Below are 18,649 nucleotides of genomic sequence, written 5' to 3'. Positions count from 1 at the left end.
TCTGTATTGTTAATGTTCCTTTGGGTTTCAGGAAAAAATATTATTGGATGTTATTACCTATGGATCTGTTGAGATGGCTCTGCAGTCCCAGGTGGGAAGCACAAAGCCTCTAGCACAATGGGGGCACTGGAAGTCCATTGTTGCAGTAATTGTGAAGTCCATTGTTGCAGTAATTGTGGACATTATTCTAATGATGTTGCTCAGGGTTTTCCATCAGTTTTTGTTGTTGCCTGTCTTCAAAGCCAGTGGAGCCTTCATAGCACAGGGCTTGGCAGCAGGTTCTGTCAGCATCCAGAGCTTCTAGTTCCTTTGGCTGGATGTCAAGAGGCATAAGGTTCACTGCATAGTGTCTTTCTAGTATTAGCATGGGTGATCTTGAGGTCTCTTTCTAGTCTTTAGTACAACATTCAGCAACAATACAATGGCCATCCATTCTTAAGATATGTCCCCTCCCCTCCCAAATTGGACTCTGTTTATCTGACCTTGACACTGCTGTATTTTACATGTTCCAAGACCCTCAGGCTGGAGATACAGTAGCCATAGTAGCCAAGTAGAGAACCAGTGCCAAGGATGGAGCAGAGGGAGGGCATGTGAAATTTCTCCAGATCTTTATTGCCCCATTGGTGCAGAGTCGAGGACTCACATCCATCCCACATGGGATATAACTTTGAGAGTGTTCCAAAGGTTCTTTTTCATGAGGCAGCTGGACTTTCTGGTTTTTTTCTTTGAAGTCGCTTCGCTTCTCATCCAAGAAGCAAAATGTCTCCCAAGAAAAACCAGAAAGTCCAGTTGCCTTGTGAAAAATCACCTTTGGGTCAACCATGACCTAGATGGCTGAGAATCTCCATAGACACCTTTGAAAGTGAAATCTAAGGTGTTACAAGATGCAGAAGAAAGAGAAAGATTGGGTTTACCTGATTTGAGATTACATTTTGTAGGTAGTTGTTATGTTTGGATGAAGGAATGGATGTTGCTAAGAAATAGAAACCTTTTGTAATTAGAACGACATTATTTGAGATTTGAGTTGGATACATAATCGTATGAGAAAGCCAGTATTAATGTATATTTTGAAAAACATTTTCTTAGATGTGCTATTAGGAGAATTTGGAATAGATATAAACCTCCTACCAAGGTATGCCTAAACATATTTAGTGACTCACATTGCCAGAATAGTAGCAACAACAGAAACAACATCAACAACAACAAACAAAGCAAATTAAAACTGCTAAAACAATTTAAAAGTGTGCAATAAAAAGTTCACAATGTTAGGTTAGCAGATTGGGAAGGTACACATATGGGAAAAATTGCTAATTAAGAAAAGCATGGGGATTTTGAGCATGAGGATGATTGCTAATCTTTGAAGTTAAGTCTTGATGACTTTCTCCACTTTCTCTTACTAAGGAAGGAAGTGAGGGAAGGACGAAAGAGGAAAAGAGGCTGGTTGGATGACAGACATTGGAGCCTAGAGGTTATTTTCCTCATTTGCAGTCCACCCTAAAGAAGGAGTTTGCCATTCAATTGTGTGCTGTGAATCTCCCCCAGACTTTCTTGCAGGCTGCCTTCACATCTTTGTTGCGTAAACTGTAAATCAAAGGGTTGACCAGAGGGTTGATTACAGTATAGAACAGTGCATTTACCTTGTCCCAATCTGCGGTGTGATGAGAATTGGGTGCAGAGTATGTAATGAGCATGGTGCCATAGTAGAGGGAGACAGAGGCCAGGTGAGCCAAACAAGTGGAGAAAGCTTTGTGCCTCCCTGCAGCCGCACGGATGCGAATAATGGTTGCCACAATACTAATGTAGGACTTCACAATGACAGCAGTGGCTGAAAGCAAAGTTAAGACAATGACAGCAGTCAGGATGAGTTCATATGCTCTTTTGTCATCACAGGCCATCTTCATAAGTGGTGGCACATCACAAAAGAAGTGGTTGATGATATTACTACCACAGAAGTGTAGACGGAAGGTATTACCAGTGTATACAATAGCATTGGCAAACCCCACTGTATAGGCTCCCACCACCAGCTGGACACAGAGCTTCTTGGGCATGGCAATGGTATAAAGCAATGGGTTGCAGATGGCCACAAAGCAATCATAGGCCATGAAGGCCAGTAAGAAGCATTCACTCCCACCAACTACAGCAGAGAAGAAGAACTGAGCTGCACAACCTGCTAAGGAAATGTGGTTGTTCTTGGACAAACAATCATATAAGATCTGAGGAGTATAGACTGATGAGTACCAGACATCCAGGAAGGAAAGGCTACCCACAAAGAAGTACATGGGTGTGTGCAAGTGAGAGTCCAGGTAGATCAGGGCCATGAGGCCCAGATTACCAGTCAATGTTAGGATGTAGGAAGTCAAGAATATTAGAAAGAGAATTGTGCGTAGAAATGGGTCTGTTGTAAACCCAACCATCACAAAATCACCAAGGATTGTTCGATTATCTTCAAGTTCCATTTTTTCCAAGCCTAACCGATTTAGAGAGGAAAAACAAGTGAGGTTTTTGCATTTTTGTGCCCTGAATAATGAATTCATGCTATGATTTTGAAAGATGTTTTGTAAACTATTTATGATATTCTGTATGCTGTTGCTAATTTTGCCCCAAACTGATTTGGCTTCTGGTTTTTGATGTTCTGTAAACTTTTACATAGTGTAGGATTTACTTGAAAATAATGCTATCTCTTCTTTGCATTAGGTGCACTTGTCTTGACCCCATGAGTTTTGTAAATGCTTTTCTATGAGAGGTCTCAGCTTATAAAACAAACAGATAAACAAACAAATATTGTTGTGAGTCAGCAGGCAAATGAGTAATAATAATAATAAAATAATAATAATAATAACAATAACATCAACAATTTCTGGAAAACTGCAAGGGAAGGAAGAACTTGGATTGTTCACAAGAAGATACTTGACTCCCCATCATATTATTGGATAATCAAGTTCCTAGAAATATGATTACAAATAATGAACAAAGTAGCAACAATGGTGTTTTGGAAGATCTAAAAGAAATATACATTTGCCTGCAGGTAAAAACTGATGGTACCATAAAACAGTGAAAGTAATAGAAAATGAAGAAGCTAAAGTGCTTTGGGACTTTAGAATCCAAGATGACAGGTAGGCACATGCCACATAACATCCCAGACTTCACAGTTTTAAATAAGAAAGACCAAACATTTGGATAGTAGACATGGCAGCACCTGGAGACTGCAGAATAGAAGAGAAAGAATTAGAGAAGATAACAGCATACAAAGACCTGCAAATAGAAATAGGAACAACTGTGGCAAAAGAAAGCAAAGGCACCTTGGTTGCAATTCCAAGAGCTCCACTTGAATGCCACTGGCGTTGAGAAAATCAACAGCTGTTAACTGCAAAAGGCAGCTTTCCTTGGAAGAGCTTAGATCCTGCTTCTCCCAGGTCCTTGGGAAGGACTCGCTATGTGTGTGGGTGTGTGGGGGTGTGTGGGGGGAATGGCTAATCCAGTCTGAATATCTGGATGACTGTGCAAGGAACCATAATTATTATTGATAATATTATTAAATAGTAACCACTGCCAAAATTCTTCATTAGAAATTTGGCCAGAGGTTTAGATTTGAATGTACTGAGTAAAAACTACTAGAACCATCAAGTTGAAAAGGTTTGGGGAAAACATCTTATTGGACCTTTAAGATCTGAACAGTCAGACATGTGGTTCATGACATGCCTAATATAACAGTTATAGAACAGAGGAAAGTTTAGTTCATTCAAGTGACTTTACCAAGTGATGCTAGGATGGAGGAGAAACAACTGGAAAGATTAAAATTGAATGCCCATGGAAAAGGAAATCTGTTGTTAACTAATTGTGATTGGAGCCCTTCAACCAATACCTAAAGGATTCCCTCAATATCTGGAAATATTGAATTGGGGCGGGGGTGAATATCCTGATTTTTCAAAAGCCACCTTGCTAGGAACGGTTGATATTGTTAAATGCTGCTTGATTAGCACTTGGTTAGGACTTGCATCTAACTACATCATTCAAAGAGAAGGGATTGCATTAAGGGAACTGTAATAGGATGTCTGCCTCAGTGCATGGATGCCCAACTCTCCTAAGAAAAAACTTCGCTTAATGAAGCAGTTCTAACCATGTCTGTATGAAGAGCTCAAGTGGCTGAAACATATGAGTAATCCTGATCAGGGAATGGCCCAAGTTGGAGAAAGGAGAGAATCAATCAAGGGTCTGAAAATGAGAGGTGCAATTTCGACTGCAAAGTCCATGTTCTGCATTCTGAGAGGGAGGCCTTCCACCATTTCTGTGCTTAAGAAACATATCACTGCCTTCTGTGTTATAAAACCACTTTTAAATCAATACAGTAAACCATCCCAATATTATTAAAAGTTGAATTTTGTAGGAGTGACAAAGGGGGAGAGTTTATAACAAAGTAGTAATATGTCATATCATTGTCATTAAGACAATCAAAACCATCCTAGTAGATTGAATAGGACTGAGATGGAGAAGAAAGTCTCTTGATTACTTGCACAATGGTAAAAGTAACAACAAAGCCTATATGTACTCTTGCTGTAACAGAATATAGCCAAGGGGGTGGCTTTATGGTTGGGAGGGGAGGCACGGAAGAGTTTAGGCTGACAAGATGAGACCACTCTCATGTGTTTGGGGAACCCTGGATTTGATAAAATACAAGTAAAGAAAGGGACATGGTCAGGTCCAATAGCCTAGTTTTACAGCAGTGGATATAGTCTCAGTCTGTTTAAAAAAAAAAAACGGGGAGGGGAATGATATCTATCAGTTTGATCTAAACAATAATTATATCAATATCTCACACAAGGCAGGTGAACTGCAGATCTTACTTCTTCTATCTTCTCTGAAGCTTTCCTTAGTCATACAATCCCTTGGTTTTTCACAGTCCTGTGACTACAACTTGGTTTCACTGACATGAACAACCGAACAGTAGAATAACAGAACAACAGAGTTGGAAGGGACCTTGAAGGTCTTCCAGTCCAACCAGAAAAGCAGAAAACCCTATACCATTTTAGACAAATAGTTGTCCAATCTCTTCTTAAAACCCCCAATGTTGGTCAGAGCACCCACAAGTTCTGAAGGCAAGTCATTCCACTGATTATTTCTTTTAACTGTCAGGGAATTCCTCCTTAGCTCTAGGTTGCTTCTTTCTTTGATTAGTTTCTTGTCCTGCCTTCAGGTACTTTGGAGAATAGATTCTCTCTCTCTCTCACACACACACCCCTTTGTGGCAGCTCCTCAAATATTGGAACACTACTATCATGTCACTCCTAGTCCATGCACTGCTCTTTGAATAAGTTGTTCTTTATGATTATCCCCAAAATGTATAACTAGAGTGTAGCTTCCCTTTCCAAATTTCACCAGTATAACCAGATGTTATGTCTCACCTGTATCCACAGGTGAGAACACACAGTTCCAAAGTTCAGATATTCAAGCAAAACAAACCAGACCCCAAAGAGTTAACTGCTCTGTTTACACAGTCCTTAGCAGTCTTCTTGGAATCTGTCTGGCAAAGCTGAATTGTTCATAAATCACAGTGCTGTAGTCAGACGCACTTCTTCCCAAAGCAAAATCCACTTTGCTTCGAGCGGGGGAAAGGCGTTAGCAACGCTCCTTAAATATCCCTTTAAGGGGTGTGTCAGTCTCATTAATTAATCCTTTGCTGGACATCTCTTTTCTAATTGAGATTGACATCTCAATCTTCTCCTAGTCCGAGCATCCAGCCAGCATCCGACAGTTTCATCATCACTTGAAGCCTCTGGCACACCTTAACCTGAGGTACAATCAGGGAGGGAGTTCCAGAAGAGGAAGACGTCTCTGAAACTTCTGATAAATTAGGCTCATCTCTCAGATTCAACTCCTCCTCTTCCCCCAGACTCCTCTCAATGTTGCTCAGCAATGCAGGCTTGAATCTCAATGCCAGATCTTCCTTCTCACTCGAGCCTACATCTGCTGACCGACCTGGTTCAAACCTCAGAGGCACAACAACCAGATATGCTCCTGCTTAAAAAAATCCAAACACAACTTCCGGTTTGCCAGGCTTTGGCGACGGCAGGGATTCGCGACTCTGCGCGATCCCTGTCGTGCTAGCCGTCTTGGTGCTTCCGATCCCGACAGGTCTGGAGGATAAGGCTGCCCTGTAGAGGCAGCCGAAGATAGGGGGGATCCGGATAGGAGTTGGGGGGTATTGCAGACCCCCTCCCCAGCCGGCAAAACCCCTTTTCTCAAGGCGGTGGAGCGGCGGTCTGTAATGGCCGCCACAAAGAAGCCGGCAGCTGGACAAGACTGTTCAGGAGGAAGAAGGAGAAAGTTGTAAAGTGAAAGTTTTTTGGCTGAACCGGGACTTTAAAGATACATTTAATATCCTGAAAGCTACGATCTTTTGGATGATACATTGTTTCCAATGGAGGTTTCTTAAAGCGGTGAATGGAAGTGCTGAAAGGGAAAGTTACTCTCCCTCCCTTATGGAGTTAACAAATGGACACTGAAAAACCTGCTTTTTTACAGAAGGTAAAAATTTAAAGCTCTTTGTTACAAGTGGGAAGGGAGAGGACTGGAAAAAAAATTTATATTAAGATTTTGTTGGAGGAGATGCCTTGAAGATTAAGAGACTAGAAGTGAACTGCAATAAGGCTTTAAAATACAGATTGGGTTTTTTCCTAATTGATATTACCCCAGGAAGAGAAATTGCAAAGGGAAGAACTTTGTGCTCTGTTTGGACTGTTTGATGACTCTGGGACTTTGGGGAACGGTTTTAAGTTTTGAAATATCTTGGTTGGTTTAATAAGAAGAAGAGGAAAAAGAAAAAGAAGAAGAAAAGATTTATAATGGCTTTATCTCTTGATGAACTAACAATATGGAAAAACAAGGAAAGAAGGCAAGGACGCTGTGGGAGAAGCCTTTCGCTTTTTAGAAATGGCACTTGCTATTTACCAGCAAACTCAACAACAGGTGGAGGAAGCAGAGGAAGAAGAAGCCATTTTTAATGAACCAAAAAGTTTGATCAAGAAAGAAAAGAGAAAGAGAGGAAGGAAAAGGAAGGATTTAAGACCTAAAAAAACACCCAAGAAAGAGAAAAATAAGATGCAAAATCAATACAATGTTAGAAAGCAAAAGGAAAGAGGAATACAACAGAGGGGAAGCTAAAAAGGTGGAGGTTAGGAGAGGAGGGGGTAAAAAAGGCTAGGTGGGTTAAGAAAGAAAGGGAAAAGGAGGGGAAAAGCCACAAAGGTATAAAACAAGATGGGAAAAAGAAAAAAAAAATTTAGGGATAAAGGGTAATGCATAATTAAAAAAAAAAGATTCTGCAAAGTACATAAGATAGTATTGTAGTATTTGTATTAGAAATAGAAAATTAGAATTTTATAAGATTTAATAAAAGATTAAAATATTAAAGTGTTTAATAATGTTAAAATGTTTAATAATGATAGACTTTAAGTTTTAATAAAATATTAAAGGAAATGTTTAAAATGTTTAGTTTAATTATAGAGTTTAATGGGCTAATGTGTTGATGTTATTATAGATTTATTATTGTAGCACCTGTTTTTGAAATAGACAATTGGAATGTTATAAGACTTAATAAATTAAAATATTACAATGTTTATGATTCAATGATAGATTTTAATATTTAATTATGTACTTAACTATTTTAGAGACTTATTCTTTTTCTTTTCTTTTTTTTTCTTTCTTAAAATTTAGTAGGTAGAATGTACTAAGCAGAATCAGATTGGGATCTAGGTGTTATTTTAAATGTTAATCTAGGGGAATGATAGAAAGGCATCATACTCTGATTAGTGATTCCAGGAGAAATTTTCTTTTTTTTTATTATTGAGAATGAGATAAATGGTTAATTGGAAAAGAATGGACAAAAGATATAAGTATATTGATTTAAAGTAAGATGAAATATATAAAATAGAATTAAGAAGATTGAAAAGCGGGGAGGAGTTATATAGAAGATATAGAATGGTAAATAAGATAGGTAATGGTATATAAGATGAGCATGAATTTAATTGAAGTCCATACAAAGAGAGGCAATCTGGGGCCAAGCTACTTTCTAAAAAGAAGTTTTATGTTTTTGTGTTTGTGTGTGTATGTTTGATTGAGAATTAATAAAACCTCGGAGGAATGTCAGATGAGAATAATTGCAAACAAGTCAGAGGGAAATATAAATATGATGACTATATAATAGATAAATATAGAAAAGAAATGTAATGAATAAGAGTAAAGAGAAATAATGAGAAATTTGTTAAAAGATATTTATGTGTTTATATGGAAATGGGGTAAATTAGAAGTATGCGATATAAAATAATGTTTTACCTGCCTTGTAAAGATTTACAATGGAAAGAGGTTTTATGTTTTCAATGTTTAATGATGTTTTGTCTTTAAAATTAATAAAATTTGTTTAAAAAAAAAAATCCAAACAGGATTCCCCCAAACGTGACAACAAAACAAAATAGAAAGATTTTCTGTTTTGAGAATTCCAAATTGAATGCCTGAAGGTGGCCGCTCCACTCTGACTGCCATTCAGGTTTCCCTTGTAAGCCCATCTCTTAAATACAAGCAATAAACAAAGGAGGCTGCCCAGTGCTATTGTGTGGGCTGTGTGCCTCACTGAAAGACCTTTCTTATGGCCTAAAGAGCATGTCCACTCCTCCCCCTGGTTTCACAGAGTGACTTCATTTCCAGCCAGAGGAACAGCAGAAATGATCTGTCCTCATTCCCCTTTTGCACCTGGAGGTTTTTCAGCCAATATTCTTCCTGACACTCATCTGATCAGGGAGTTCCATCTTCTGCTAAGATCCAGATTACTATCTCCTTTTCTCAGAAGTGTGAACAGCTCTCTTTCCACTTCACAGAAGTCTTTAGTTAATTCAACATCACAAATATGTGCTGTGAACAGCTTTTCCTGTCCTTTCTTAGAACTCTACCTGGACTTGTCTTTAAACTCTCCTTCTAAGACTCTTGCCAGAGGCAGGATTGACTCAAGCCTTCCTTTAAGAAAGGGTTGGAGGAAATGACCACCATGCACAGAAGCCTTAGTGCCTTATGGAAATATTTAAGATTGAGTCTTTCCTCTGATGATCTGAAGATGGAAGGAACATCAGTATCATGCCAAAAGTTTTTTTTCTTAATTACTCTAAAGGGAGTTTCATGTAAACATACAGGAAGGAGAAAAATCACCATTCCCTAGAGCTACTTGAGATTTCCAGGGCAGTAAACTTCTTCCATGTTGAGAGCCCTTAGAAGTTCAACTTCATCATCACTTTTCTGTAAAAAAAAAATGGTGGAGTGTAGACTATAATAGTCATCCCTTTAAATCAGGGGTCTTCAAACTAGACAGCTTTAAGACTGGTGGATTTCAACTCCCAGAATTCCTCCTCCAGTCATGTTAGCTCAGGAATTCTGGGAGTTGAAGTCCACAAGTCTTAAACTTGCCAAGTTTGAAGACCCTTGCTTTAAATTATAATAATTATTTACAGAAAATACAAAGATACAAAGAGAGAGAGAAAGAGCAATGAAAGAAAACAAAGAAGCAATAACAAACTGAAAAGTGTGTGTTGGGGGGAAAGATTAGTGTACAAAGAAACCTGCCAGTCAATTTTAGAGTGAATGATTAACCTTATCCGAAACTGTGGTTCAAAACCTATATAGATTCAGATCAAAAGTAACTAAAACAAACGAACCAATCAAATCTTTAATATGGTTATATCCCTATGAGTTTTCCTACTGCTAGCAGATATTACTTCCAGATACTTGAAACAGGAGAGCTGCTCAGTCTTTCTGCCCATTTAAACTCCACAAGTATCTCTTGGGCCTTTTGGCAAAAGCCATGATTCTGATTTTCTGATAATTGTGTACTAGATAATGTTCCTTCAATATTTTTCTAGAACTTTCAGTGCTCTTTTAAGGCCCAAAGGTGTTCTTGAAAGTAATGCTGTCATCTGAGTAGAACAGAAATGTGTCTTCCAGCAAGTTGTTGTTTTTTTTTTTGCGGTAGGGTGGGGAATTCATGCTGAGGAGAAGGCCCATCCTGGAGTTGACATAGAAATCAAATAGGAATGGGGGCAATAATATCCTTGCTTGACACCCTTCTTAGTTCTGATGACCTTGGAGAGGTGGTCCTGGAGATTACTCTTACTTTGAGTGACATACCTTCATGAAGCATACATATTAAAAAAAGTAGATGTCACTCAATTGACAAGGTCTCCAATTTTAAAGTCTATGAAAGTGACATATAGGAATGTTCTGTTGTGGAGGGAGGATTTTTCATGGGATGATAGACTACTGGTATACTATATATTAATGGTAGATCAGCTTTCCCTAAAGCCATTCTGCTCCTCTGCAAGTATGTTTGCTTATTCCATGGAATTTTTATTGTAGGCATGTTGCATAGCGTTTGGCTAAAGAATAGAATAGAATAGAATTCTTTTTTGGCCAAGTGTGATTGGACACACAAGGAATTTGTCTTTGGTGCATATGCTCTCAGTGTACATAAGAAAAAAATAAAATACACTCATCAAGAATCATAAGATACAACACTTAGTGATAGTCATAGGTTACTATAAGCAATCAAATCATACATAGGCTACTAATATGCAATCAAATCATACTAGGGAAACAAATAAAACAATATAAATTGTACAGATACAAGCAACATGGTTATAGTAATAAGTGGGAAGAGATAGATAATAGAAAGGATGAGAAGAATAATAGTAATACAGTCTTACCAGAGGTGGTATTCAGCAGGTTCTGACCAGTTCTGGAGAATTGGTAGCGGAAATTTTGAGTGGTTTGGAGAACCGGCAAATATCACCTCTGACTGGAGATTTTACAATATCCTTTCCCTGCCATGCCCACCAAGCTATGCCCACAGAACCGGTAGTAAAAAAAATTGAACCCCACCACTGAGCCTTAGTAAATAATTTGACAGTGTTATGGGAAATTAGCTGTTTAGCAGAGTGATGGCATTTAGGAAAAAAAACTGTCCTTGTGTCTAGTTTTTCTGGTGTGCAGTACCCTATAGCTTCGTTTTGAGGGTCGAAGTTGAAACAATTTATGTCCAGGATGTGAGGGGTCTGTAGATATTTTCATAGCCCACTTTTTGACTCTTGTAGTATACAGGTCCTCAATGGAAGGCAGGATGGTAGCAATTGCTTTTCTGCAGCTATAGTTATCCTCTGAAGTCTATGTCTGTCTTGTTTGGTTGCAGAGTCAAACCAGACAGTTATTTTGATGACCCAGGGTGTGGCACAACAGTAGCAAAGTCACAAAAGTAGGTAAAGTCCTTTTAATACCTCCAACTTGGCCCCCAGTGTCCAGTTATTATCGACTGGAAAAAAAATTCTCCCAAGAACAGTTTTTAAAGGAAAGAAATTCAGTCCAAACCCAAAGTACATATGAATTATAAATAAAAACCAACACAAACCACGCTGCAGCAATTAACGAGACAGGGCAGGATAAGGAATTGCAGACTTCAAATGATAACGAAACACACACAGCTGGGAGGACGCCAGAACCCAGATAAGACTTGACAAACCAAAAAAGTTCACACTTTGCTTCCAGAAAGGTGCTGTGCACAAACGCCCTTTTAAAATCCTGTTTTCCCAGCTGCAGCTAATGAAGGGAATCAGGGCCCTTTTCTCCCCTGTAACTCACATTGCTCCCTTCTCTGTTCCTCCCTGCGTGCCCTAGGATGAAGAGGGGGTGGCCCTGGGTCTTCCTCTGAATGCCCAGCCGGACTGTGCCCTTCCCCAGTTTCTTCCACAGCCACCAGAGCCACATTCCCATTCCCTGTCAGCTGCTCAACTTCTCCCTCGGAATCAGATTCCAACAGGGGCATGACAGTTATAGAGGTGCAGATGACAGATTCAATAATTCCTCTGCAGAATTGAATCAGTAGCTCTTTGGGAAGTTTGAGATTTCTGAGTTGGTGCAGAAAGAACATTCTTTGTTGTGCTTTTTTGATGATGTTTTTATGTTAAATGTCCATTTTAAGTCCTGAGATATTATAGAACCTAGAAACTTGAAGGTCTCTACTCTTGATACTGTGTTGTCTAGTATTGTAAGAGGTGGTAGTATGGGAGGGTTTCGCCTAAAATCTACCACCATTTCTATGGTTTTGAGTGTATTTAGTTCAAGATTGTTCCAGTTGCACCACAAGGCTAGTTGTTCAACCTCCCATCTGTATGCGGATTCATCAGGATAAAGTGGATAACTACCAGAATTAAAGGGCCAGAAGGGACATTTGTAGAATTGTAATTGCAGGAATGTCATTATCTTGATGGCAAACCTCAGGTAATGAAGGTTCCAAAGCAAATACAACACAGGCAAACAAAATCACTAATGCAAAGAAGGATTAGAGAGAGGAAGTAAACATATGTTAGACTTTAACTAGAGATAATTAGTTGTGTTAATTACTATGCTAAACAGTAACAAAAGTTAAGCAACAACCAAAGTTAACCAATGTTAGAGGATTACTAAAAATGTGTATAAATTTAAGACTAGACTCCAATAAAGTTCATCATGATTCATTTGATCATGATCAAACACCTCGACTGCCTCATCATTACAACAAGTGGCACATGAACAGGGACCCTCTTACTTCATCTGGCAAGGATTTGGTGCACCTTCAACCCTTTGCGGTTTCTCAACCTTTTGGTTTCTGTAAGTATGGGGTGCTCGCTTTCTGAGGAACAAAGGAAGCAGGTAGATGAATTAGGCTATTTGTTGAAAAATAATAATACTGAGGTACCAGACAAAAATCTCTTAAGGCTGGTCCAGGAGATTGCAGCTCAGTGCTTATGGTATCCAGAAGAGGAGTCTTTAAAATTAACTGATTGGGAACATATAGGGAATACATTGCATTCTGAACCTAGAGCAGAAATAGAAGTTTTGCAGGTGTGGCATTTATGTAGATATGCAATTGAAAAATTTGGTCACAATGAACTTTCTCTTTTAACACCTCTACCTTCATGTTATACTAATGTTGTCATTTATCCTCCTTCTTCACCTGAATATATGTCTTCAATTTCCTCAGCTTCTGCAGATACAGGGCAAAAGCCTCCTGACTCTATTGTTCATTCCTCTTTTCAGAAATTGGTTGAGAACTGTAAAAAAGATGCCTCTGTCTCAGGAACAGAACTTGCAGAATAAGTGTCTGTTTGTCCAGTACAATATCATCCTGGTCAGGGGCCACAGCTTGGATTGCAAGTAGCAGAATGGGAGGGTCTGCCTTATCAGATCTTAAGAGAGTTTAAAAAGGCAGTTACAGACTATGGGATTAGTGGTAATTTTACAAAAGGACTTGTAGAAGGAATAAAAAATGGTTATACAATGATTCCTGAAGATTGGAAGCAAATATTATTTGACTCCTCCAGCAGTCTCTCTCACTCCTCCCAAGCCACAGCTGGTAGTGCTGGGATTGATCTAATCACTCAAGAGGAAATTGAGTTAAAATTTCCCTTGGAAGTTAAAATAGTTCCATCTCAATTTAAAGGACCTCTTCCTTCAGGATTAGTTGGCTTAATTTTGCCTTGTTCTTCTGCACACAAAAAGGGCTGTTTTGTTGTGCCTGGTGTAATAGATTCAGATTACACTGGTATCCTCATGATTCAGATTTGGGTGAATCTTCCTCAAGTTCTTCCTTGTAATTCTTCTGTTGTTCAATTGTTTCTTCTTCTATATGAAAATCCATCTCCTGGCATAGGTAATCGTGTGGATGCAGGATTTGGATCAACTTTTTTTATCTGTAGGCTTACTTCATCAGCTGAACTCCTCTCTATTCCTAAATAAACAACCATTTCAAGGGTTATTGGATACTGCAGCAGAAGTTACTGTCATCTCCACTTTACAATGGCCAGTACAATGGCAAAAACGACAGTTTCTTCATTGTGGGGAATAGGAGGTTCTACAGCTGCTTGGCAGAGTGTTCAAGAAATTAATGTTACAACATTTGCTGGTAAGTCTTTTTTCCTACAACCATACATTCTAGATATTCATACTAATATTTGGAGCCATGATATCCTTTCTCTTCTTAATGCACATTTGATTCTTGACAATGGCTCTTCCTCTTAAATGGCTCTGTTCTACGCTGGTTTGGGTGGAACAATGACCATTATCAAGGGAAAAACTTGCTGCTTTAAAACAATTGGTTCAAGAACAATTGGCTGCTGGTCATATAGAATCTTCTACTAGTCTTTGAAATACTCCTGTTTTTGTTATAAAAAAGAAAAATGGGAAATGGCATTTCCTTCATGATTTAAGAGAAGTTTTTAATAATAACATGCCCACAAAACTATATCATTGGTGAGTATTGCCTCAGGGAATGCTTAATTCCCCTACACTTTGTCAAGATTTTGTGAATAATGCTCTTCAACCCTTTAGGAATAAATTTCCTTCCTATTTAGTCTATAATTATATGGATGATATATTGATAGCAGCCCCAGATTTTGATGAATCTAAATTGTTAAAAGAGTTAATGGATATTGTGGCACAACAGGGATTGTATATAGCCTCAGACAAAATTCAAAAGGTAGAACCTTATACCTACTTAGGACATAGAATGTTGCATAATTGCTCCATTCCAGTTCTTCCTGAATTACAAGTACAGAAATCATATACTTTAGTACAATGGCAAAAATTACTTGGCATTATTAATTGGGCACGCCCATTCTTCTACATTACAACTGGTGATGTGTTGCCCTTATTTCAGTCTTTGAAGGGAGCACAATCACCAGGAGATCTAGTTGTATTAACTGATCTTCAAAGAACATGCCTTCAAGAACTATTGAATAAGTTTAAGCATCGATATGTGGACAGGATAACATCCTTAACAATAGGACTTTGTTTAGCTATTCTTCCTACTGCACCCTTACCCACAGGATGTCTTTATTCTAATGCCTCTCTACAAGCAATCAACATTCATGAATGGATTAATTTGTCTGCTACTCTGCCTAGAAACATTTATCCTTATCAAATCAGCATTAGAGGATTTGATTATTAAAGGTCGTAAATGAGCCATACATCTTACAGGACAGGATCTCATTAGCATAGCTTTCACTCGTACAAAAGTTGAACACGAGCATTTGATGATGATTTCAGAATCATATCAGATAGCCTTTTCTCAATATGTGGGAAACTTATTATATTCTTTACCCAAGGATCCTAGAATAGTGGTTACTACTACTTTAAATCTGGCCTTTTCTTCCATTTTTGTGCGAAATCCTATTTCTAAAGCTCTTACAATCTTTACTGATGGCTCACCTACAAGGGGTGTGGTCGTCTGGCAGGTTCAACAACAATGGTATTCTAAATTTACTGCCATGCAGACTTCAGTTCAACATGCTGAGCTGGCTGCTGTGATTTTATCTTTACAATTGTTCAATGACCAACCCATTAACTTGATTGTTGATACTCAATATGTGTATTTAGCTATGCAATCTCTTCCCTTTTTCTTATTGTCCTCTCTCTTTGGATAAGAATTTGTTATCCTTGTTCTTATCTTTAAAGAATAGTTTGGAAACTTGCTTGTATTCCTTGTATGTAGAACACATTCGGAGTCATACTCCCTTTACTAATGCCTTGACTGAAGGAAATCAGAAGGCAGATGAATCCTTAAAGGATGTTGCATCTTTGTTTGTTGATCCTGTTGATAGCCATTCTTATTTTCATCAAAATGCCAAATCGCTTGCAAAGCAATTTAAAATTTCATTATCTCAAGCCCGGGATATTGTCCGTGCTTGTCCAGCTTGTCAGCAACTGGCAGTTCCCTTTCCAGTAGGTGTCAATCCATGAGGAACCCAAGCTAATCAAATTTGGCAAATGGATGTAACTCAATTTTCAACCTTTAAGCCATACTGTTATCTTCACACGTCTATTGACACTCATTCACATTTCCTTTGGGTTACTGTTTCAAAACATGAACATACTTCAGATGTTATTTCTCATTGCCTATCCTCTTTTGCTGTAATGGTTTGGCCTTCTCAGTTGAAAACTGATAATGGCCCAGCTTATATTAGTAAGGAATTTCAAACCTTTTGTCAGAAATGGAATATTACTTTAGTGCACGGAATTCCTTACAACTCTCAGGGTCAAGCTATAGTTGAGTGAGCTCATCGTACTTTTAAGGCATTGCTTCAGAAACAATTACAAACTGAGTCTGGCCCTTACCATCTGTGAAAGATTTAAAATCTCATTGCTGTAGCATTATATACTTGGAATTATTTAAACTTTTAAGATTCTCTTGCAGACTCACCTGTTAATTTGCATTTTTGAACTACTGAATCTTTAGCAAGGCCTTTGGTAAAGTATCTCCAAGCTCCAGAACCAACCTGGAAAGGCCCTACACCACTGATCACCTGGGGTTGTGGTTATGCTGCCATGGAAGATCCTTCTACTAGACAAGCAGTGTGGGTTCCAGCGCGCTGTGTTTGTCTGTATCATGGCATGGCATCAGGGCCTTCACAACCCGATTCCGGATTTCAATCTACATCTGAACACAGAAGTCCGGCTTCCAAGGTTGAAGCGCCGGGCCCCCGGGACATCCGCGGAGGGCGTTGGGTCCAGTCTACCGCGACCGTGTCGGCTCCGTGCATGTTATTTCAGGGGTTTTTGGGGGTGGGGGGCTTGGTTTGATTTTGTTTCTTGTCTTGCTTTTTGCCAACCTGTCAAAGGGTGAACAAGCCATGTGGGAGCATTGTGCTTTCATGAATAAAGTGTCCACATCCCCCCCTTCAAATTAAGCATCCTCAATAGCCCCATGGAAGCACTTTGATTAAATAATCCCTCTTGGTGGTATGAAGTGGGAGTACTGTTATTACCACCAAAAAGTTTTGACCCCCCAAATCTTCCATAGGGTGTTTCACCTAAGGGGGGGGGGAAGTGAAAAACCACCGCTGAGGCTTCCTGAATTCTCCAGAAAAACAACTTCCTCCTTGAGGGCACTTAAGAAGTTTAGCTGCCATTATCACTTTTAATGAAACGTTCATCCTCCCTTATTTCAAGGTGTCCCTTTTATGCCCAGTCCCCCTCTTCTGAACACAAACAGAATACAAAAAGGGGAAGAAAATAAGAGGGGGGGCGTGGGGGGGAAAACAGGCCTCTCCCTACCCTCCATCGTGGAGTCATCTGGCCAGCAGCGCTCCTGTGGGTGTGAGAGGGGAGGAGAAAACCCGAACAACCAAAGATCCGCATACAAATACCCGAGAACCTCAGAAAACAAATATATATAGATATATAGATATATAGATATATAGATATATAGATACACACGCATAAATACATACATACACATATATACATATAGTTATGGGGTTGGGGGTGGGTGGGTGGGAAGAAAAAAAAAAAAAGAGCAACTCCCCCCACCCCCAAATAATCTCTATATGAAAAGAAATGCAAAAGGCCAGCACCAGGAGAGGCGTTTCACTTTCAGTTTTGGTTTCACAGCAGCAGGCAGCCTGACTACAGAACAGTTGCCCTAAGCCACGCCCAGGCTCCGAGCCAAGGCTGTTTCGGTTTTGCAAAGGAGGAGTTTCTCAACTCCTCCCTCTCTCACACCGACAGGAGCGCTGCTGGCCAGATGACTCACGATGGAGGCTGGTAGGGAGAGGCCTGTTTTTCCCCCACGCCCCGTCCCACGCCCCCCCCCCCTCTTATTTTCTTCCCCTTTTTGTATTCTGTTTGTGTTCAGAGGTTCCACGCTTAGAAGAGGGGGCTGGGCATAAAAGGGACACCTTGAAATAAGGGAGGACGAACGTTTCATTAAAAGTGATGATGGCAGCTAAACTCCTTAAGTGCCCTCAAGGAGGAAGGTGATTGTTTTTCTGGAGAATTCAGGAAGCCTCGGGGTGGTTCCCCCCCCCACCACCCAGGCGAAACACCCTATGGAAGATTGGGCGGGGCGGGGGGGGGGGAACTTTTGGTGGTAATAAAAGTACTCCCACTTCATACCACCAAGAGGGATTGATTATTTAATCAAAGTGCTTCCATGGGGCTATTGAGGATGCTTAATTTGAAGGGGGGATGTGGGACACTTTATTCATGAAAGCACAATGCTCCCAGGTGGCTTGTTCACCCTTTGACAGGTTGGCAAAAAGCAAGAGAAGAAACCAAACCAAACCAAACCAAGCCCCCCCCCCCAAACCCCTGAAATAACATGCACGGAGCCGACACGGTGGCGGTAGACCGGGCCCAACGCGCCCGCGGGCGTCCCGGGGCGGCGGCGTCGGGCCCGGGACCGCCGCGGAGGTCTCGGACCGAGGCCTCCGGTCCCCGAGCCGGGATTCCCGTCCCGCTCTCCTCGCCGGCGGGGCCCGGGCTAAGTAGACCGGCACCTCCGCCCTCCGGTGACGTCCCCGGGGCCCGGCGCCGGGATCGGGGCACCCGCGGAGGTCCCGGACCGAGGCCGCCGGGGCGCCGGTAGACCGGGCCCTCCGGCCTCCGCGGACGTCCCCGGGGCCCGGCGCCGGGATCGGGGCACCCGCCGAGGTCCCGGACCGAGGCCGCCGGGGCGCCGGTAGACCGGGCCCTCCGGCCTCCGCGGACGTCCCCGGGGCCCGGCGCCGGGATCGGGGCACCCGCGGAGGTCCCGGACCGAGGCCGCCGGGCCTCCGGTAGGCCCCGGTGGCGGGATTCGGCCAGT

At 40.6% G+C, this 18,649-nt stretch overlaps 1 protein-coding gene across 1 annotated transcript; it reads right to left on the bottom strand.

Moving 5' to 3' along the window:
- Positions 1-1,514: 1,514 nt before the first annotated feature.
- Positions 1,515-2,598, bottom strand: LOC113449128 (olfactory receptor 9G4-like). The gene has a single exon (XM_026720116.2). The coding sequence runs from the start codon at positions 2,532-2,534 to the stop codon at positions 1,515-1,517; it is 1,020 nt and encodes a 339-aa protein (XP_026575901.2). The 5' UTR covers positions 2,535-2,598.
- Positions 2,599-18,649: the final 16,051 nt, after the last annotated feature.

The sequence above is a fragment of the Pseudonaja textilis genome, unplaced genomic scaffold (assembly GCF_049901715.1).
Source record: "Pseudonaja textilis isolate UNSWEBS1 unplaced genomic scaffold, rPseTex1.2 PTEXSCF78, whole genome shotgun sequence".
NCBI lineage: Eukaryota > Metazoa > Chordata > Lepidosauria > Squamata > Elapidae > Pseudonaja > Pseudonaja textilis.
This window is presented reverse-complemented; position numbering and strand designations above follow the sequence as displayed.

Coding starts and splice junctions, on each gene's coding strand:
- LOC113449128 (XM_026720116.2), bottom strand. CDS start 2,534: ATGAATTCATTATTCAGGGCACAAAAATGCAAAAACCTCACTTGTTTT.